The sequence below is a fragment of the Columba livia genome, chromosome 3 (genome assembly GCF_036013475.1).
Source record: "Columba livia isolate bColLiv1 breed racing homer chromosome 3, bColLiv1.pat.W.v2, whole genome shotgun sequence".
In the NCBI taxonomy this organism is placed as follows: Eukaryota; Metazoa; Chordata; class Aves; order Columbiformes; family Columbidae; genus Columba; species Columba livia.
Window position 1 is genome coordinate 81,180,766 of NC_088604.1, and position 23,795 is coordinate 81,204,560.

Consider the following 23,795-nt stretch of genomic DNA (forward strand, 5'->3'; position numbering starts at 1 on the left):
AGACAGCTTCCCTTTTGATATGACCACAACGTTAGATGCTAGGTAACATTTCCATATGTGACCAGCAAATGCCAGACTGATTGTGAAGAGCAACAAGTGATCACAAAGGTTGCTCATTCAAGGTTTGGCACTTTTTTTCTCTTATTACAAAGTAGTCAGAGAACATGTGCATTACAGTTTACACCCTTTCACTAACCCTACCACTTAGAGCTGTTTCAAACATTTATATTGCTGAAGCAGCGAGGGAGATTGATCAGCTGAACGGTTTGCAAACTACTTATAACGGTGGTTCTAGCATCAACACAGCTTTGTGTTGGTGCTAGGAGAATCATTACAAGTAGTTTAAATTTGTATGCGCCACTCTATAAACCATTTAGTTGGCTCAGCAACCGAATGGCACCTGTACTACTTGCTAAGGCACATTGTGATTGATTAGCTCAAATAAGGTTATCCCAGGGAAAATGTTCTGGTTTGCTCTGGTTCCTGCTGAGTGATCATACACACAACTCACTCATTGATGAGTTATTTAGACCCCAAGTACAAACAACATTATACAACTATGAACATGTCTCTTTCTGGCTTTTTCCTATGTCTTGGCTAAACAGCAGGCTTTTGAAAGAATTTATGTGTAATGTGGCATTAAGAGGAATGGAATCTCAAATAAAGCTAGATGGAAAATATTTTCTGACACTATTAGAACTAGACATATTGATAGCCTCATCTCCAAATTAGAGGAAAAATTAAGTCCTGGCCATTGGCCTATGTTTTCACTTCCAATCAGCTGGACTACTACATTCTGAGCTCTTCCTTATTTTCCTTGTGAAGAAGGAGGTTAAGTGAGTGATACTAGGTTTTAAGATACTTTCAATGTAAAATCATTAAACCTTCAAAAGCCAGGAAGCCATTTCGCAGAGTTAACATGAAACATCTTTTTGCCTCAGTAATGGAAAAGCCCTAAAAAGTACACAAAAAATTGAACTAGGACTTTCAGGTGTTTTCAGTCTAAAGGTGCTGATACCTCTTCCAGCAAAAAAAAAAAAAAAAACAACTTCAAAAAAAGAGTTTTCATTAACACTTCACCTGATTAAAAAAAAAAAAATAAAATGTTTAACTTTAACCCTTGGGGTCAGCTACCACAATTCATGTAGTGTGATGGTCCTCAATGGGTCAAGGATAACCACAGCCCCACGGAATTTTTTAATGCTTGTATTTTGAAAGAAGACTCAGTAAAGAATTTGCCTTAGGAAAACAAAACTATGCTTCCCCTCTTCCCTTACTTAGCTTCAGAACAACAGCTTCTGCTTTGAGTGATTATTTCAGCTCCTATAATTTTTCTCCAGCACAAAATTGTAGAGAAGGTCCATACAGATCAGACCAGTGATTTGCGCAGCATAAGAACATGAATAATGTCAGAGCATCAGAGAGAATGGAATAGCAGTTAGGAAAAACACTACCAAAATGCACCTAGCAAAGACAAAGCTAAAAGTAGCTCACCTGTCTGAGAATCTGCTAACTTGGCAAAAAAACATTTTACTTAGAGGACCCTAAGAATCTCCTAATTAGCACAAATACTGAAGAATACAAACTGCCCCTTGGCAAAACTCTGCTCATTAAAAACACAGGGCATGTTTGTGGTTTTTTTTTTTTCCTTCCTGCCCCTGAAATCCCACACTTGTTCTACATAAAAGGCTACATGGGAGCAAATGCACAATTTACTATCTACATGTTTGTTATAAGGCTGAAGGGGAGGACTCAAGCTTATCTAAAAAGAAAACAGGAGTGAGAATTAAATCCTTAAACTGTATGGTTTAAGCAGAATACACAATGGCACCACAGACTTGAACAGGAAAGCAAGCAAGAGAGGCACAGTTGAATTAATAGAAACAGACCTAAGAAGGCAAGCTACTGAATAGATCTACAGCATAACTGTACAGAAGACATAAAGAGCCCATCTAGATACCGTGGTTTTAACAAGGTCCTCTCTGTAAATATTCTCCACTCCCCTCAAAATATTATTTGTTTAAAGCTGCTTGCCAAATCCATGGCAAAGCATCTAACAGAAACCAGAGATGAGATTTAGAGACACTTTAGAAATAGGTGACAGGGACATACCTGTCACTTACATCAATGTGAGTAATCCAGAAAAGTCCTGTTCCCACACCTACAAAGCCTTCAGTGTCATTTTGGACGGCAACATTCCTTACATGTTTATACACTGGTGCCTCTGTAGAGTGCCCAGACATAGGACTGGGCAGGTGGTAATGCCATCTCTTGCCATTCATACAGAAGGCAGACAAAGCTTGGGAACCACTCGGCAGCTCCCCAACTGTCCTGCTCTGTCAAGTGTGTTTCACGTATACCAAACAACACCAATAAGCAGAAAATTAACAGCATTAACTATTACCAGTCATCCAAAAATTTAGCCAAAGGGGCATTCTATATATATTTCTCATAACCAGCTTAGCAACAACATCTTCTTAAACTGTCTCCATATGAATATGAGGAGAAACTTCTTTACTTTTTGGGTGACAAAGCACTGGAACAGGCTGCCCAGAGAAGTTGTGGAGTTTCTTTCTCTGGAGACATTCAAGACACACCTGGACACATTCCTGTGTGATCTGCTCTAGGTGTACCTGTTTTAGCAGGTGGTTGGACTAGATGATCTCCAAAGATCACTTCCAACCCCAACCATTCTGTGATTCTTTTATCTTTATAGAATCATGGAATCATATAATGGGTTGGATTGGAAGGGACCATAGAGATTACCTAGTTCTAACGCCCCTGCCATGGGCAGGGACAACTTCCACTAGACCAGGTTGCTCCAAGCCCCATCCAGCCTGACCTTGAACACTTCCAGGGACAGGACATCCACAGCTTCTCTGGGCAGACTGCATGATGAAGAATTTCTTCCTCATGTTTGATCTAGATCCACCCTCTTTCAGTTCAAAGTCACTACCTCTTGTCCTACCACTATGTGTCTTTGCAAAAAGTCCCTCTCCAGCTTTCTTGTATTTCCCCTTTAAGTACTGAAAGGCTGATCTAAGGTCTCTGCAGAACCTTCTTTTCTCCAGGCTGTGCAATCCGAAGTCTCTCAGCCTGTCCTCATAGGAGAAGTGTTCCAGCTCTCTGATCATCTTCATGGCCTGCCTCAGGACCTTCTCCAACATCTTCCCCATTCATGAATATAAGCTTAGAGTTTCAGTACCCACATGAACCGGAGATAACTCCATTCACATTCCCACCATTGCAAACTAAAAATTCCAGAAAAGGGTAGTGGAAAAGCAGAAAGCACAACAAGGCATTACCCATACTTTCTGTTAAAGCTGGATTACTGCATAGGGAATAAAGGTAAAATTCCTGGACCTAAAGGGAATTGTAATACCGCACCCAACACTATTTTTCTGTGATTAGGCTTAGTGATGTGGTGGGTGAGGTCTTAATTTAAGCTCCCTGAATTTTATCATCCTTCCCAACACATAAAGAAGGTCATTTGTTCTAGGTTTTTAAATCCAAATGAAAATAATCACAGACAAAAAGAATTAAAACCTATGCAATTTTTTCTCAGTTTTAGGTTCTGATAGGAATACTGCAGGATGTGGGTTCAAATATATATTCCAGTTACATATACTCACTGTAGAATAGTGTAATTCCACTTTCAGGTGAAATAATGGCACAGAGAAAACTCTATATCTGACCTTGAGAAACAACTAGAACAACAATTTATGTAAGCTGGATATATTTCTAATCACAACCCATGTCCCTCTGAGATAAAGCTCTTATCACCTCATGCTGTCACTGTCCAGGGTGCAGTTTGGTTCATTTAAACTGTGAGCTGTAGTCTCCCTGCTCCTGGTCCCCACCAGCACCACCTTTCCTGTGCCCAGCACACAAGCATGGTGCTTACACTGACACACACACACACCTTGATCACTCCGTGCCAGTACCAACAACCATGCAGCCACACAGTCAGCAAGGCGAGTTTGCTGATCCACCCAGAAAGGTATCCTTCTTTGTTTTGTTTTGCCAGCCAGCTCTCCAGCTGCCGGCGGGATCAGTAGCACCGCCGGGGCCCCCATGCCAGTACTGGGGGCTGCTCTGCCCTGCCAGCACCAGCCCACGGGCAGACTGCCTTCCACCAGCCGGGCAGCCACGCCCTGATACTCCTTCCCAAATGGGGCCTGGGAACACTGTCACCCAACTTACCTGTTTCAGGGTGGAGGAGGCTAATGTAACTGGTAGGGTGTGGCTGATAAAGGTAACGTTGACTGACAGAACTGCATGCTTTTGCTTCCTATATGAGATGGATGGTCCTTTCATCTAAATAGCTTGGTGTTAGAACTACAGTCTATACCACAGCAGTGAGAGAAAATAAAATAAGAATAATAGAATATGATGAGTACTACCATTTCAGATGCCCAAGGGCATCTAAGATGTTTGTATATGCTGGCACATCAGAGGTAGACCATATGAGAGATGTATACTCCTCCACAGTGGCTGTTGGAAGCCAGGTGAGAGATACGGGGTATTCAAACAGGCACTGATTCTTGCAAGTGTCTTAAACACTACAGTTCTTACTTATGACTGCATTTCCAAAAGAGGTATGCACCATTTATCTCAAGTCCTCAATGGATATGGAGTACTTAAAAAGAGGATCTTTTATCTTATCTTGAAAATGTGCTCTGCAACTGTAGTGCAATGCTAAATATTAAGGATGGAAAAAGAACCATGAAAATGAAGTCTAACTGCTGCGTCCTACTGTCTGACTTTTGAGCGTCTCGCCTTTTAAATTTCAAAGGTTTCTTCCACCGACACCTTGGGGTTTTAAGATATTAAATACAGTCACTGATTAGACTGCATCAGAATAATCGGAAGTACTGATGCCTTCTCCTTCACTCTTTCTCCTTTCATCATACGGCCCCCTCAGCCTCTCTGCCCCAACACCTACCCTTGCTGGATTCATCACATGTGATCCAGAATCTAGCACTGAAGAGTGTAGCAAGGTGACTCTTCTTTTTGTGAATATGCTATGCACCCATGCAATTAGTGCATTACAAAATTAAGAAAACCTGATTTTAAAGACAAACAAACAAGTGATGTGGCTTAGTGAAAGAAGTTGGAGGGAAATAGTTTTCTGCTCTCTTTCCAGGTAACAGATGAGCCAAAAATGCTCATGAGACAGAATCAAACTACTTGTTAATAACCTGAAAAAAAAAAAGTCTATCAGAAGTTATAACACAATTTGAATGCAAACATTTATACAAACTCCTTTTCAGAATAGAGAACTGAAACCATAAGAAAAGTTGTTCAGCTCTTCTGGCTATTGGGTTCACATGATTTTTTGCCCTCGTTAAGCAAAAGCATAAGTTGTGCATGTACATGACATGGTAAGAAATGGAGTGAAGATCCTAATACATGAACAAGAAAAAGAGGAGACAAGTTTTCCAGGAGTATTCATTCAGCAGAAGGCTGAAACAGCATCTGACCCTTCAGGTGAAGCCTTCAAGGCCAAAGAGCACCAGCTCATATCTCTGCCACCCAGTCAAAGGGTACAAACACCACAGTGACCAGCCAGGCAAAGGGCACAGGCTCAAGCGCAGAACCTGTACATTAAGCTACTCACCTGTTACAGAACAAAGAGATCTTCTTTCTCCAAAAGCCTGGATGATGTTGAGTACCACATGGGCTAATGTTTTCCAGTTAAATACAGTTGCTTGTATGCATAAATTTACTTACTGGTCAACAGAGAGGACTAAAGATCTCATATAGGTATGAGCTCACACCATTTTAGTAATTAGGACAGCTTTAAACTAACACTGTAGAAGCTAGGCAAACGTTTTATTCAGGTCCAAAAGCCTATTGAAGTCACCAGACATTAGAAGAAAAGTGTGGCAACATACCCTACACACTAGCAGGTCAAAAGCATCAGAGAACACACCATACCACCTGTAATTAAGATTAAGAGGTGGAAATTGTATCACATTGGTTAAATTTACAGTTTGTGTCAGATGGCATTTAAACAAGGAAAGCTGCGTGCCGTGTCTTATTTTCAATCAGCTTTGTCAAATAATATTCCTGCATCTTAAAGGAAGCTCTAAGCCCTAGGCTCTGTTCTTCACTGACAGCCTGCTGTAGTTTTTTATTCAGTCAGTTTTCATACACACACATGCCAAATTGTATATTGTTCCTCTGTGCACTGATGTCTCTCACAATGGTCAGCACAGTAACTTGTCTGTCTCAACATATCCCACACGAGGACAAAAGACTCCTCATAAAAAAAAAAAAAAAAGGAGAAGTTAAAAAAGTCCCCTAAGAGATCTATGCCCACCACACTTTGTTTATGGTATGTTGAGCACATTAAGGACAAATAAAGGTTCTGGTTTTGGACTCTAAAAGCACAAATATGGAATGGAAAGTAGTAGGTTAGGTGCCAGTTCTGGGCACCATACTTCAGAAAAGCCATGAAGATTTCTGGAGGGAAGGCAAAGAAGAACATTTATGTATACAGAACTTATAACTTAATGTGGCAAGATTGCAGAAATCAGGAACCTTCAATACAAAGATATTAATAGTTTCAAATGTATTAAAGGCTATTGCAAAGAGTGAAAAAAGTATGCCCTTACCCTTCATAGATGCAAATGCAATAATGTCAGCATACAAGATTTCAGACAATATTCCTATTAACCAGTGCTGTGATACAGAATTGATTTTCCTAAAGCTGTAGACTCATTAATAGGATTATTAAGGAGAAAGTGACACAAAAAGAGAAAAAAAAAAAAAATCACCACCTCTGCCAGGAATTATGTTAGACAAATGTACTGTAACAAACACATGAGCCAGATGACTTCTTTAAGTCCCTTTAATTCTCTTTTAAGTAAATAAAGAGATACATACATAACAATTATTGTTCTAAAAAGAACCATCTTTTTAATGGATTTTTGTCTAGTTTTCTGTCATCTCTCATCTCATCTATCTAGGCTTCTATGTTTCATGCCAGCTATCATGGAAAAGACATCATAATTCTTTTTGCAGTACAGCTTAAGGTACATTTGCTAGGGGGTTGCTAAGCCACTACTCAAAGCCAGCCTTATGTTTAACACACTCCAACTTGCTAATTGTGAACCTAGCAGGTTTATAATGCAGATACTATCAGATTATTTCAGAATTAAAGACTCAGTTTGATTTATTTTGCTGTAGGCAGAATACATAACATTTTTTTTCATGTTCCTCTGTTGGCAAAAGAGGTCAAGACACAGGATTCTACAGAACACCTTGGGTTTTTCAAAATTTAAGTTATTTAGAAAAAACATTTCTAGTTGATTTGTTGAAGAAGATGAATGTCATCTATGAGTCATTAGAAATAATTCCTAAAGCATATTTAAATACCCATAAAACACACATACACACAATTTTCCACATAATGCTGATTTGGGCACAGTTTTACATCATATTTGAAGACTAATTTCAAGGCAGAGAAGTCAAAACTCCTAACTATCAGTGTGGGAAGATGATATAGTCACAATGTCATGCCATATCACATTTTTTCCTCCTGGTCCTTTCAGAGCCATAGCAACAGACACGTTGAAGTAGAAGTGGGACAATGGTACTGCTGCACTGGCTGATGGAGTGCCCCATTCTGTAAACAGCAACTGAATGGGGCAGCTGAGCGCCTTCTCATCCAAAGGCCTCAGGACAGAAGGACAGGCCCAGAAATACCCACGTCCTCAAGGAACTGAGGCAAACCACAGAGGTTTGCACAGACCAAAACATCTGTATTGTCCTCATGACAGCAAACACCCAAATTTCTCTCTGTCCACAATACCTGTAATTAACAGGTGTGGAACAGTTTGTCAACAGTTGTCATAATAAAACTATAATATTTGTCCTACAAACACAGCAATACCCTGTGAAGATGCACACACTGTCCAACCCTCCCTTTCCCACAAAAGCCAACAATTAAATAAATGAAATTGCCTTCAAACAGAAACTGAACACACACTGGAATAAAATTCTGGTTTCCCATCTGCCTTCTTTATTGTCCCAAAATTGAGATAAATTTTGAAATTTGATTTTCTTACTGTTGCTAATTCCCTAAAATTAGCCTACAGAGTAAAGGCATCTCCTCAACATTTTCCCAATGAAGAAATGCTTCCCTGCCTAGATATAGTCCTGCAAGGCTTCATACAGTAGGCAATACTGCAATGTTTTCTACCAACAAGAAGGCCACATTTTCACTGTGTCCAGTAAGCTCAGGGAAAAATAAATAAACAAAACAAACAAATAAATAAATAAATGGAGGAAGGATTCTCTGCAAATATGTATTTTAATTTTTTTCAGAGGATTTATCTGACAAATAGTGACTTCATTAGAGTAAATTAAAAAAAAACCATAATATTTTACTTCAATTGAGCCAATAATTTTACTCTGTGGGAATATCAATACAAAGTCCTTGAGGTTTAAAATACACAGTCATTTAGACCAGGCAAGGATCTGTCTTCAGGTAGACTCACTGATTTTTCACACAGTTCAGGTGGCCAAAAATGTACTGCCATTAAAATACTCAGTTCCTTTGAAGTAATCAGCAAATGCTTACAGATAAATTATTGTGACAGCTGACAGATGAAAAGAAAACAAAACCAACCATACCAGAAATGTTTACCAGGAAGTAAATTAAAACAATAGATTAACAACATTTATGTTCTTGGAATATCTTGTAATTCCAATACAAATTATTTTTCACATCTACTTAGTATCACATTTCTTCTTTAGCTATTTTGTATAGTTTTAATCGTATTTTACTTTTAATCAGTGAGCCTTTTTTTTTTTTTTACTTTTTTTATTTTTTTTTTTAACTTTTAATTAGTTAACTGGCTATAAAGGGGAAAAATGGACAAGGGAAGAGAAAGCTCCACAAACATCTGTTTGCTGCATAGTGTAACACTCCAATCAAACCTAGTCTACTTAGTCCTAATCTAGGCTACAGGAGTCTGAGTAGGTTCTATAATCTATGGCTAAAATCCATCAAAAGTGTCTGTAATGCGGAACTTTCCCCTTTTTTTAAAAAGAAGTCCAGGCCAAAAAATTTCTGTAAGTCAATGGTAACCCTAAGCTTTCTGCTTTTTCTTGCTTTTGCAATTTAGCAGAACTGCCCAGCAGTCTCACATGGGACATCCGAGAATTACTCAGTCTCCCATTACATACCTTTCTAAGAAGTTTGAGCCTACAATAATTAAATATCAACACACCACAGATAACTAGCTCATACTGTTTTCTTTTTTCACAGCCTTAGGTATCAGGGTCTAGTAATAACTTGTTAGAAGACCATCATGGGTAAAATATTGAGGTAAGGGAAGAGGAAGAAAGAGCTGTAATACAACTTTTTGGAGGGGGGTGGGGAGGAATGTAAAGAAATTAAGGCCTTTTCGTTGCATGACTGCCATATAATCTAAAGGAAGAAATATGAAGGTGTAGATGGAATCACCCTGTATCACATTGATTTATACTCCTGGCTTGAACCAAATCAAGATCTGATTAAGGTTTACTTCAGAGATGCCGCATTGATTTATACTCCTGGCTTGAACCAAATCAAGATCTGATTAGGTTTACTTCAGAGTTGCCAGACCATGTGAAGTTATTAGATTCAGTTTTGGTAACGGTGACAAATAACAGATTTTCTGAAGTTAATGGTAATTTTCTCACAATGTGTGCATTAATTGTAGGCTTCATAACACGAGTTTCTTGTTTGGTACAGTTTCCTGGCTGGAAGGACCTAGTTACTGCCAGTTGGCTGTACCAGGCAAACCATTTAAGCAAAGAAGAGCTGATCCTAATCTCTCCTCATGCAATGCTAATACAGTATCAATGAAGAATTCAGTATCTGTGTTGCTTTGTGTGTATAGCTCCCAACTGAACTTTAGACTTGTAAAATTGATTGTTATACAGAGCTTTATCATGTTGAAGTAAAATAATGTTCAGCAATACTTAAAAGTATCTGGGAAATCCCAACGGCCTCTGAAAAGCTCACCAGTTCTGAACTGTGACATTCTGGTTACTGGCACCTATATAAGAGTTTGACAGTAGAGGGGAGGGGGTAAAATTTGTCTAGCTGTACTTTGGATCTAATTACATCTCCTTATAGCTCTGAGGATTTTATCACCTTTAGTTCCAGAGTGTAATTTAACCTATGGATTCAACCCTCATAGAGATCCTCCTGAGCCTTTAGCTCCACTGTTTTCATTACAGAAAGAAAATCTCAGCAGATGCATCCAAAGACAAAAGCATTAAGCAGCATTTTGCAGCATTTCCCAATCTCTCTTCCACCATTTTCCCCAAGCACTTCTGTGGCAGCCTGAACTCATGAGAAGCAGGGTTTTGGAAACACTCATTTCCTCAGTATTTTCTGAATTTTAATAGCCAGCACACTGGCTTGTGTACACCACAAACCTAATCCCCAAACTCTCCTTGTTCACAGCACAAAGAATGTAGCTGTCTGCCTCACCTATGGGAATTCCTGATACTAGTCACCAAAATTTTAGGTTCTTCAACAGTCCTTACAGTGATGCCTCTGCTGAATTGTTTAGATTGCTCAGTTCCACATTCAAAAGCAGCTGCTTTGGAAAATCAGGGCTTGCACTTCCACAATACTTTGCAGCTCAGTTCACAGAGCACTTGAAGCCACCTCAGCAGGTCATCACAACACAGATCACCTTAGCTATTAGCCCCCTGGTTTTCTGCAAGACTTGTCAAGTCCAGACTGTCAGCTTCATCTACCTTCACAGCTTCACAGGACCCTTCCTGTGATGCTTCACAGCAAGGACCTTGTAAAATTCTTAGTCTTTGTAATGCTGAACAGAGGAAAGTCTAAGTACTCTTAAGATACAGATTTCAGGCGAATTGTCAAACACAAACCAAAAAGTTTGTAGCTCCATGCTCCCAAACTAGTACTCTAGACACTGTTATTTGTAGAATTCATTTGACCTTCATAATAGGCCAATATTCTGCATTGTGAAAATACATGGAAGAAGGCAAAGGCTACTTTTACACTTCACATATATAAGCAGTGCCAGAGGGGTCAGAAATATTTAGATTCTTCCTAAGTTTCTCAGAGGTCATGCTTAAATATCTAGAATAAAAGCAAGAGGCTCCTTTCATTAGCTTAAGAATGCATCAAGGTTTTATTGCAAGTCATATACATATATACAAGGTTGGGCTAACAGGCATGTTTTAAGTAAATGGTAAGCTAATATAAGCAGGTGACTGACACAAAGTGGCAACATCACAGTGTTTCTTGATTTGTGATCTTTTTTTTGTGGGACAAAATAACATTATCCTATGAGCAAAAGCAGTGAAACAAAAAACGGGTAAATGCTTAACCTTTCTCTCCCCATACTCCCAGCATGTTTTAGAGAGCAGGCCAGTAAACAGCAGCAAGTAAAAGCTACAGATGTATAACCCTCCTCTTCACAGGTACCAATGTTGTCTGTCTTGAGTGCAGATTCAAAAACATGCCAGCATTTGCCTTTCTCCCTTTTCCCCAGCACATTCCCTCTGTAGACCTCTAACTATTACACAACTTTGTATCAGGCAAAGAGTTGCATGTCACAAGATGATCTGGGGAGAGACTGCTGTCTCAACATAGCATGAAGATGACTAAATAGTGACAAAGCAAATCATCCCTCAAAGTTAAGTCAATAGTGAATAAGTAATGTTATCTGTCAAGAGTTAACATGCGATGAATACTTGCAAAGGTTACACAACATAAAATCTACTAGCAGTTAGATGAGAGTTTCCTCACAAACACTAACCAAGGCAGCCTATGGAGGAATAAATACCATGTGACTTCTTGACAAAAAGCCTTAACAACAAGTTGTATGTATACACTCCCAGAAGAGGATTACATGCCAAGACATTGTGAGTTTACAGCAAGATATGTTACAGTAAAGATGTCTTTTGCAAGTATTTCTTAGGAAATGTGTCAAATTTCCGTTAAAAATATTTAGAACAACCAGTCAATGAGTGAGGGCACTAGTTTACAATGAATAAGAAAAAATTCTAAAGGTAGTTAAAAAGACCAAAACACTTGTTGAATACCACCCCCCACCACTTCACTCTGAATCCATAAACAGTTTGGAATTTAACTTGTAGTTATATCGAACAGACCACTGAAAAGCTTAACTCACTTTTCACTTTTGTCACTATTTGCATTTTGCCTTTTTTTCAGTTACATAAAAGCATTAATATCTTTGGATTTTCTTCTTGAATATGCTTTTCAAGTTCTCATCTATATTTCTAGTATGGCATGACATCTGTCCTATAAACTCTGTGAAAATATAGCTTATGATGTTTAAAACATTCTATATAATTAAAAGAAATTAAGAGTCCTCCTAAAATGTGCAAGCAGCAGTTGTATATTCTGAAATCCAGGCTGTAAGTATACATCCCTTAAATTTTCCTAGCTCATTGAATAAATAGATCCTCTGAGGTTTCCCAGATAAGATATATTTTAGATTACTTAGGCTATCCAAAGAATGCTTTTGCCTCTCTTTGCAATTAGAGCTGAAAGTGCATTTATCTTGCTATAAATAAGGTGACTCTTAAAGAATGAAGTTCAGAAGTTTTAATGTCAACCCCTTAGTAGACATATCTTTGATAGGGTAACACCATATCTCAAAGTACCCAGGCCAGTTTCACTTAGATTTGAAATTAATAATATATGTAAGTCAGAAAAACTGATTAAATAATTCTAGAATTAAATTATGAGTTTTATCATAAAACATAAGGATTTACATAGCTTTTTTCAAAGTTACCCTTTAAATATGTTAACTCAGAATTAACCCAAAAATAATATAGAGTAAAAAGTGTAACTGAAATGTTCCAGAACAATCTATGTGTGCAATAATTCAGCTCATCAGAAGCAAATTATCTCTTCCCTACTTTATATGGCTTGGGTTTAGATAATCTGTTTTAAAAGAGAAAAGTGCAAGGGCAATTAGATGCTGTTGTCTCTTTCTTTTACTACAGCGAAAATACGTTTTACAGCTTTGGATGACCTTGTGTAAATCATAAACAAAAGCTTTGGATGTCCCAGGTTAGAAATGTTAAATAATGAAGACAGCAGAGTGGGCAGAAATTCCCACTATATAGAAGCTGTGGTTAACGGTGCCTTTTTTTAAAAGGTATAAAAGCACTTTTGCATTGTCTCAAAGTGATACACTGTTCTGTTTCTCTGCGCATTAATTAATTTAGTTCAATGTGTGCAAATCTGCACAAGAATTCACATCTTTTTTTTTTTTTTTTGCATCTACATCTAAATTCATGGCTTTTGCATCCTGTTTGTATTTGCACATATAGTGCACTGTAATAAGCTGTTAATAAGACAAGCATTTTAGTCTTTTAATACATTTTTTAAGTGTTGAATGACAGTAAAAGTGTTTACAGCCTGTAGAGTGACCCATAACATTCTGTTCAGGCAATGACAGCATTATACAATCACAGAATGGCTTGTGGTTGAAGGGATCTTCAAAGACCATTCAGTCCAAATGCTCTGCCATGTTGCATGGACACTTTCCACTAGAACAGGTTGCTCAAAGTCCTGTCTAGCATGACCATGAACACTCCCAGGGATGGAACATACACAGCTTCTCTGGGCAGAATGTTCCAATGCCTCACCACCCTAATTAACCCATGTCATTTTCCAGAAAATTTGGGAATGCTGGTCTTTGGGCTATCTCTGAAATAGCAATGTTATTCAAGGATCTTCCACATTTAGCCACTGAGCCTGTCTATCTAGACCACTACAGCTATCCAGTATTGGCAGGGTTTTCAAGACACCATGCACTCTACCTAAGAATATTGTCAGCTAGAGGACATACGATGTTTTGAACACATACGTCAACATTTACAGCACAATTTCTGAGCCAGTTTCCCAAAAGAAAGTCTGTAACAGGACGAAGCCACAAGCTGGCGGCTACAAGCAAAGCCAAGGGCAAGACGACCCCTTCAGCCCAGCTAAAGTGACACCACAGACAAAGCCACAAGCAGCATAACAAAGCAGGAATACTCAGTGGACCATTAATACTTAATTAATAGAGACTGTCAGACTCTGCCACCTGAAAGAAATTGGTCTTGCAAAGAAAGCAAAAGGCCATCATAGAAGCTTTAGGGAAGGTTTACAATTAGCAAGAAGATATAGTGCTTACTTAAAAGCAAAACTGAAGCATGACTCTCACCCAAAAAAATCCACCAGCATTGCAGAGTAACTGCTATGCTATCTATGTTAGTAGTTAGTATAATAACATGCATCTAGCTCAAAAGTTATAGTGCATTTGGTGACCTAATTGAGGTATCAGCCATAATTGTGGTAAAATAATCCAGTTTTTGAATGTAGTTAGCATTTTAAAGGAAAAGTGGGGAAAAAGAAAAAAAAATCTCATTTGGGACTTCATAACCAAAGTCTCTTGAATTACAGTTGATTTTTACTAAGAAACTAAGTCTCTCTCTAACCAATACAAATCCAATCATTCATACTCTCATACGGCAATAAAAAAAAATGTTTTTTTTAATGAATTCTTTTGTGTTGTCCTGTAAACAGTAAAGATAAATCTAAAATCATAATAAATACACAGAAAAAAATACATTTAAATACTGTCAACAAAACCAAGCTCCCTGTATTTTACACATTCAGAAAAAGTACCAGCTTAAGTCGATCACATTCAACTGCTAAGCAGTTATTCATATGAATAAATGAAGCTGGCATCCAAGTGGGAACATGAACTGGCAACTTGCTGCAGCCTTGAGGTACAATTTGTATATAATGGAGCAAACTGCAAGCACTCTGATTGTAGCCTATCTATGTGGATGAAGCTAAGCAGAAGAGCTCAAATAGGCAACATTTTGTTTTAATTAGTGATAAAGTAAGATCGAAGTTTCTTCAACCTGCAGGTGAAGTTGCCCAGGACAGAAGAACTCGGCTTCACCATGACCTGAAGCCTGGACTGCCAGTGGAGTTAGAGACACAACAGTCTCCCTTGAGACAGGAATCCCTTGATATGGACTTCTCACTCATGTATTTACAGTTCCACTGCTTGAAAGGACCAGCTAAAACCAAAGTAAAAATTTCCATCATTGCTGGCATTCTCAGAGATTCCAAAACACGCTGGACTGTACTATGGCCATGGTTACAATAGAGAGGCATGGACCATAATAAAAGGATAACTCCGCTGGCTGAGAAAGGTCATTTCCAGTGATTCCACAAACTTTTAAAGATCATTTTGGGTGGTAGAGGACCACAGGAGCAATGAGATTATTCTTGTCAGCACAAGCGTGCTGAACAGTATGAAAAAGATTTATTCAGATCTGAACATCTCAAAGCAGATTAGCGGCTCACATTGACATTTTATATGAACAGAAGAAACGGGTATCTTGGGGTGACTTCATGGATAGCATAAACATCCATAAATTTCATACAATGATTCACTTTTCTAAGATATTCCAAAAGTGAGAGCATCTTAGGAATAAACTACTTTCCTTAACTGTCTTTTTATCAACAGCAGTAGTTTGCATAACCAACAGGGACTACATCCTGAAGTTCTTACCAATTCCAGTAGGGACAGACCACTGGCCTTTTCTGGTGTTCAGCAGTACACAAAGGAGCTTTCCACTTTTGCAAGATAACTTGCATATTGGAGGTGATGAAAACATTTGCAATAGCAGTTTAAGTGTTGCATTGTGATTATGTATCCCTCTTTGTTCATGATATATAAAAAAAAAAAAAAAAAAAAATTCCTGTATGCATTTCAAAACAAAACTATTTCATTCTGTTTTACTGATTTGCAAGCAGCATTTGTGTCCATGTAAAAATTACCTCTTAACTTGTACTTAGTAGAAAGTCTGTGGCCTTTTCTTTCTCCAGAATTCACTCTCGTTGAAAAGTTGGCCAAGGCACAAATAAACAAACATTAGTATACACGAGACTGGACTGGACTGTCATTGCTTCTCAACAACAGAGCCTGCCAATACCAGACATGGATCCAGAGATATTGCTGGGTTTGCCTCTTCCAGAATAACTTTTCCAAGGAGCTACACCCTCATCTAGCTTGCTCCGATTCTGAAAATCACTGTTTATGACTGTGGCTACAATAGTTGACCTAACCAGAAGTGCCAAGAAACAAACCACAGACTTTGGAAAGCAACAGGATCCATAAGCTACAGACTTGTTATTTTGAAAATCTATGCTATGAGAGTCCCAATCCTGAGCCACATGAGATGGCTATGCCAGGATAATAGTTCAGATTCCGCAGATCACATCCATATTGTTAAGTCTTTCAATGTCTGGCATAGTTTTAAATGGACAATAAATATGTTTGTTGGATAAAGTCTGAACTGCTAAATAAATAGTGATAAATTTCCTAATACTACTGGGCAGAGTGTTCCTGTGAGTACAACGTGTGTTTATCAGTTTCCCGCTGAGCTAGTATTGACTTTCAAATTTCCTTTAATCCTATTATAGTAAACACAGTACAGGTCTCTGGCAAACAAAAGTAACATTCTTCTTGTAATATCATATTCTTCTTTTAAAGAAATCTTAGAAATGTCCAGAAAAGAACTAGGATCAGCTTGGAATGATACAATAAACTTTTTTCCAAAGAAACTTAAGTTTCATAAAATACTAATTTTAAACTGAAAAAAAACAAAAACAAAAAGACAAAAAAAAACACACCAAAAAACCAAACCAAAACAAAACAAAAACACACAAAAAAAACCCAAAAAACAACACAAACAACCAGGACTATTTTTATAAGGAGATGACTGGCAATTTCTGACAGGTACTCAAAATAGTGTTTGCATGTATCATACTTTTAAAGTCAGCTATTGAAACATCAACATAAAAATATTTTTTCTAGTTGGAAGCAGTCTACCTGAGTTGAATGACAAAACAACTGGCATTTTGGATGTAGAATTCAGAAAACAGTAAACTGTAGGTTGTGAAGAAGCTTTTTCAGTGCTCCTTCAAGAAGAAAAAACATCAAGTGCAGATGACTTAAAAAAAAGTGCATAAAGTAAGCCAAATGGGATTTATTATGGTACAATTTGTATTTAAAGCTTCTCTTCATTTGGGAGGAATTTACGGTACACAAAAGTACATTACATATAACAAAAATAGCATACAATGGTGCTATTTTCACATATTTTCTGTGATTTTTTTGAATAAGGCTATAAATTTTCCTAATAATCAGTTTATGTGACGTTTGAATCTTCAGCTTCAGATACCCTTAAGAAGTCACAAGTTCTGGGCTATGCCTTTACTTAGGGATCAGCTTCAGTAAGAAATGGAAATATTAAAGAGGCAGATCAACAATTTTTCCCTGCCTACACAGAATCCAAGGTACTTATAAGTAAGTATTCCCTCTTAAGAATATCTGGGAAAAAGCTGTTCTCACTGAAGTATTAGGCAAAGTTTCCATGGGCTTCATTAATTAAGAATACAGACCAAAGTCAATAAACATGCTTAGTATAAAGCCATTGTGTGTGGTAATCTGAAAGGTGTCAGCCAGAGAACAAATTAAACTGAAATACAAGTGATAGCCATCTCTCTCTTTATTAGGAGACTTTGCTGGATGAATTCATTAAGTCATGCAACATGTTCACATATTCCCTGTCTTCTCTGCCTGTCAACCTCCTCTTGTTCCTTGCAAAGGACACTGAGCTCCAAATTATGTTGACGGAACAGGAACCGACAAACGATAGATGGATCATAACAAAAAAACATGCCTAGAGCAAGGATGCCTGACATCTGAGAGTCAGGCTGTTTTCATTTTGGATAGAAGCTCTGACCCACTATTTACACCCCTGTCCCAAGCTCTCCCACGTATTTTTAAATGACAGCTTTCCAGATGTTATCTATATGGAGACTGGCCAGACTTATGGGCAGGATCCTGCTCAACTCTAAGCCAAACTAGTGTTTTGGCCTCGCTGGAAATGAGATTAGGTTTGAGATTTGCACCACAAAACCAGGCTGTTTCATGCCAGAAATGGTCATGCAGAATTTTTACAATGCTGCTGTTTTTTTTGTTAGCACTACTGTAGAATAACATGCTATTTAGCATTATCAGAATAGCACTTTAGCAGAGTAATAGGATAGACTAGACATGGCTAGAATCCACAGCAAAACTGCACACAAACCAAGAAGGGCAGATTGTAGCCCCAGCTCAATACAGTTTTCCAATTCTAGCAAGTGTTTGTACAAGACAAGGTCAACAATGTGTTCCGCATGAGTTGTACAAATGCCGTTTCCAAGTTTAAAGAGAAGTTTAAAATTTAGGAAATGTTTAAGTTTTATTGCTTTTAAATCCACAGTCTGATGTTGTATTTGTGCATTGCCCATCACACTTTATAAAAATTGGTTCCAAAATGAAATTTTGAGGGTAAATAATATGTTTTCCTTTCCCAGTGTACTTTTCTTCTCCCACTTCCTTAACACAAAATAGGCAGAAAGGAAATCTTTATGAGACTTTTTGTATTTGAATGCTGGTTTCATTACAAATTATGGTTTCTTAAAATACTCACTTCCCAAGCAATAATTACTTTAAAACAGTCTGGAATGAGAAATAAATTTACCTTTCTCTTTCTATAAAGAAGCTTGTAGTAAAGACAGTAGCCTCTGTAAGCACTGTAGTCTCTACAAAAAAAACCCTGACTTTAGTGAATCCCCCTTAGTTTTATGACTTATTTAAATATGCCACTATAACTCTCATATATACTATGTAGACAGTAACCACAGAAAAAAATATACAAAATCTCATAAACAAGGTTATGCCTAGAAGAAAAATAAAATAAAATAAAATAAAATAAAATAAAATAAAATAAAATAAAATAAAATAAAATAAAATAAAATAAAATAAAATAAAATAAAATAAAATAAAATAAAATAAAAATGAAAAGCAGATGCTGTAAGATGACTTTTTGACAAAGGCAGGTTACAAGGGAAGTTGCCATGATTGTATCACACCAGATATTGAAAGATAGATTGCCTTCTGTTTTAACATCCTGGAGCAAGACAGATTCTTATGGGCTGTTTCCCTTGCTGAAACAGGTTTCAAAAATGTTCTTCAAAAACTGGTAATAAAAGACTTAATGCACTGAGAACAAGAAATAGCATAATTTCAAGTGATGTATCTATAATCTGCACAACTCCTGTTAATATCCACACTTCATCCTGCAGAGAAGATATTCATTGGAATAAGGTTTGGAGTAGACAACTTCTAGCAATAGAAAAGCAGTCATTTGAGATGGAAAAGCTCTCTTGTTTTTCAGTTCCTGTTGTTCTGAATAACGCAACATTTTATGTGATCTAAAAGCAGTCTTGGACCAGTCACAGTGATCTAGTACAAGGAGGAGCTTTGTATCCTTCATGCTATACACACGCAACCCTGTAATTTCCATCATGATCCCTGTAAAAATGCGTTTAAAACTGAAGTGTCTGTGGGAAGCTCAATGTTTGCAGTAATAATGACCATCTTCTGTTAATGATGAAAAATGGTTTGATTCCTAATTGCTCCAATAATATATTTTCTAGTTAGAAATGCTTTCATACGAAAGATAATTGCTCATAATTAACAAAATAATCATTCTACTTAAAATAATTTTCACAAAAGAAGCAAACTAAAGAAAAACAAGAAAGTGCAAGAAGTCAATCAAATCACCAAATAACAAACAACTGAAAAGTTTTCAGTTTTAGACTGGAAACTGCAGGAAAGAAAAACAAAAAAAGCGTCATCATTTTTTAAACAGAAGCTTTCAGTTTTAAGTGGAGGCTTCTAAACATCCCTCTGGGCATCACACATTCCCACCTGCTTGGGGCAACTGGACTCCAGTGCCAAAGGATGTTTCCCATCATATGCTGGGACCCTCTTTCTCCAAAGCGCTGTTTCTGCTGCATTGTGGGATATGTAGTCAACCAAGATGCTGCACCCAGGAAACACAGCACAGCATTTCTAAATGCCAGTTTTTAAGGTTCAAGTCAACAGTTATCACCACTCTCAAATGCAATGAGGAACAAAAACAAGACCTGTGAACCTTTATATGCAGAAAGGCTAAAGCCAGTGACAGGCAAACAACCATGAAGAAGCACCAGTTGTCCTTTCCTAAATGCAGCTGCTGTGTTCACATTCACCAGACAAATGCAAGGCTGCATTATCCAAAGTTCCCACTTAGAAAATAGTCTGCTATCACTAGCCAGACAATTAAAAAAAAAATAATAATAATACCCATCTTCTTTTAGAACTGAAGGGAGCTCAATGTGTGTAGATACAAGTAGGACATAGCTTGTTGCAGGGTTGTGCCCTCCTGCTGAGCCAGAGGGAGCTTCTCAGGAACACATGTGTGGGCAATGGTGTAAGAAGCAGGGACTAGCCCACACCCCTGGGAAAGACGGTCAGAATTGGTTTCCAACTGCACGGTACACCAGTACTTTGCTGCAAATGGACCAGGGCTGTGTTAGCAGCCAGCACAGCCCAACAGGAACAGACAAGCAGAGCAAAACAGTTAAGCATGGAAGATTTTCTATCAACACTATATTCATTTTCTGGGGTTTTACTTAAGGCTTTCTCTGGTCTGGTCCCACAGACTGAATTTCCAGCAATGACTCAAGCACATCTTCTCATTTAGATTCATTATAAAAGAATCCAGCTGGCCCACCATGAGGTATATGGAGATGGACAGTAAGTGGGAACAACTGGAAGACTGGCGTCAAAAGTACACCCCTGACACGAACCACAACACTAATATAAATGCACAACCACACCCACGAGCATCTGTGAGAATGAAATGAAGTAAGACCTTGTTGCTCAGCTCTTGAAGAAACTCTTTGGACGTCAGTGACTTGAACTGCTCATTGAAATAATTCTAATTTAAGCATCAGGAACTGGTAAATTCTAATTTACTGATTCCAAATTGGAATTTACCAGTTTCTGATGCTTGAGTTAGAATTATTTCAATGTGAATTTAGTAGTAGTGTGTGTGTAAGGATGAAACTGAGCAGTTGGAATTTACCAGCTACCAAATTTATCAAGCAAAACCACAGCAGGACTGAACTATTTATTTTAGAAGAGCATGATTTGAGTCTATTTGATTTACACGTTCATAAGCATTGACAAATATCACTGAAACCAAGCATTTTCTAACAGTTCAGTTGGCATTTCCCGTATTAATTGTTATGCTTATCTGACACTATGGCAACAAACAAAAATCTCCTGAGTTTTATTCTTCAACTTCTCATACCTTTGTTCTTTTCCATTATGAAAGACATGTTTCATGACAGCACAATCTATTTGAAAAATAAAAAGCAAATAAGTCAGTTAAACCAATCAGTTCAAAAGCTAGGGTTAATTGCATTATTTTTGTGGCACCCTTTTAGAGGTCTTACTGATGTTTTCCACTGACACATCTTTCACTTATTTATCATCCTGCAATGAAAGGCTGGGCAAACCTCGCCGTTACGAGACGCATCTCCTCTGTGCAAGAACTCTGCACAGAGTGGGCTCCAAGAGATGCGAGAAGGCAAAATTCTGCATGTTAGGTTTCTCACTCATCCTGCAACAGAGATTTAGCAAATTTGTCTGTTCTCTTCAGCTGCACAGTAATCACGCACAAATGCTTAGAATTTAGGACTTCACGTCTTGGATGATGGTGGTTCATGAAAACAGTGCAATAGAAGTACAGAGAGAGGTCCCTTGATCAGAGCCTGGATACTGAGACTGAATTCTCACGTCCTCGCTCTCAGTAATAAGCAGATTGCTGTTTCTTACATCTATTTAACTATTTTCTTGGGGTATTTCTTTAAAATCTTAGGGTATTGTCATTCTTTAACTTTTGGAAGGAAATGAGGAAAGGCCAGCCTGAGAACCTAGCACCAAGTTCAGCAAGCAAAGTATCAGCATTAAAATACACCAGGCATTCTTAGGGCAGTGTGCACTTCTTGGAGTTCAAGCAACAAACTAATCCCTTAGGCGAACACAGTATCTGTATTGTATTGACACTGGTGGGAAGATGAGACTCTGATGCGATGTTGATTTCTCCCTGGTTTAGCAAGAAATAGACTTGAAGTAGCCTGATAACCAGCATGCTAACTGGGGCTCTGCATAGACACTGCTTGGTCTTGCACCTGCTGCTTCATGATTCTCAGGAGGACAGTGGGATCCTTAACCAGCGGGTCTTCCTTACGGAATCTCTGCCATGGTCATTTGTCAGGCTGAAGTTCACCTGACTGCACTCATCGGGGCTTTCATTCAGTTTATGTCTCCTCTTTTGAAGAAAAAGAAGAGGTTTAACTTGTTATGAGCTGTTAATTTTGTCCTCAAAAATCCACCAAAAGTTATATAACCACTTTCACAACAGTGTGCTAAAAATAAGAGCTGTTCAGCCAAATGCCACTGGAAGTTTTTCTAAGACCTGTGACTCCAATTCTGCAAGACCTGTCAAAGTGCAAATATTTCCTTAGCTTTAGCAGAAAGTCAAGCAGGAGTTCCTTGTGAGACAGACATGGGGTTGTATTATTATAATCCTCATTTGTAAGGGGAAAAAACAGTGTATATATATACACACATAAATCTTTCCAACTCATGACCTAAAGTAATGCTATTCGCTCTTGGAGCTGATCCCTCGTGGGGTTTCATAATCACAACCCATCACTAACCCAAAGCAAAGAAAGAAAGGTACAAAGGGGCACAGGTTTCAAGCACGAGATTAATATTTTTTTTTCCTGGTTTGTTTTTTGGGGGATTCTTTTTTCAGTTGGGAGGTAGCATGGAGACGCGATGCACGACGCTTCAAACCCAAAGTGATTTGGCCATTCAGGTAACATGCGAAGGCACTCAGAGCAAAGCACCGAGACCCAGACGCAGCCGCCTCTCATTACTTTAGTTACGTGCCCCTGGAAACGCCCCACGGGCGGGCAGCGGGACACGCTGCTCCTCACGGAGAAGTGCGGCCGCCAGCGCTCCGGCCGGCGGGATCCCCGGCAGGGCGGGCGCCCGGGAGGGGCACGGGTGGCGGGGCTGCGGCGGGCGGAGGCGCTGCCGGGCGGCCCCGCGCTGTCGCTGTCACCGCCACCGCCGGCCCGGCGCAACACCCCGCTCGCTGCCTGGCGGAGGGGCGATAAGTGTAATAGGGCAGGGGAGGAGGAGGAGGAAGGGAGCAGAGCGACCGCAAGCGAAGCGGTGCTGGACCGGGACGCTGGGCGCCCGACGGCCGCCCCATACCTGCACGGAGGCGGTGAAGGGTCTGCAGCGCGCTCCCTCCTGCCAGCTATAGATCCCAAGGCGTGATGAAGCTGGGTGGCGGTCGTCGCCTGCTGCTGCTGCTGCTGATGGTGGTGGCGGTGGTGCGAAGCTCTCGCTGGTTGCAGACGCCCATAGGCGCTCAGTGGGGGAGAGCGGTGCGTGTAGAGAGCGAGCGGCTTTGCCGGTCCCGGCAGCGAGGGGAGCTCGGCACTGGCTCGGCGCAGGCACTGGCCGAGGAGAGGCTCGGGCTCCAGCTTTCGATTGGCTCCGGTGGCCGCGCCGCTCACCCCAGCCTGCCCGCCCGCCGCCTCCCGCCCGCCTCCCCTCCACCGCCCCACACGCTCCGCTCGCCCGCGGCTCCGCTCCTCCCAACCTCGCAACCTGGTGGGCAGATCTAACCCCCTGCTTTTACTCCCCCACCCCTCCGCGCCTTGCCCTAATGGGACGTCCAGTCAGGAGCCTTTTGTTTATGCGGGGACATTCTCACCCTGGATCTGACAAAACACACTCTCTTCCCTTAGC

At 39.3% G+C, this 23,795-nt stretch overlaps 1 protein-coding gene across 2 annotated transcripts in view; it reads right to left on the bottom strand.

Moving 5' to 3' along the window:
• Window positions 1-23,592, bottom strand: part of GREM2 (gremlin 2, DAN family BMP antagonist) — a 39,921-nt gene extending 16,329 nt beyond the window's left edge. The window contains exon 1 of one of the 2 annotated variants that reach the window (XM_005508662.3): window positions 23,253-23,592. Coding sequence is in view for 1 of the 2 variants with exons in the window: in XM_065057830.1 (XP_064913902.1) it covers window positions 21,274-21,308 (35 nt within the window). In the remaining variant the exon portion in view is untranslated. Of the gene's footprint in view, window positions 1-21,273; window positions 21,315-23,252 lie in introns of those variants that run through there. The other variant, XM_065057830.1, reaches the window with a different exon arrangement.
• Window positions 23,593-23,795: the final 203 nt, after the last annotated feature.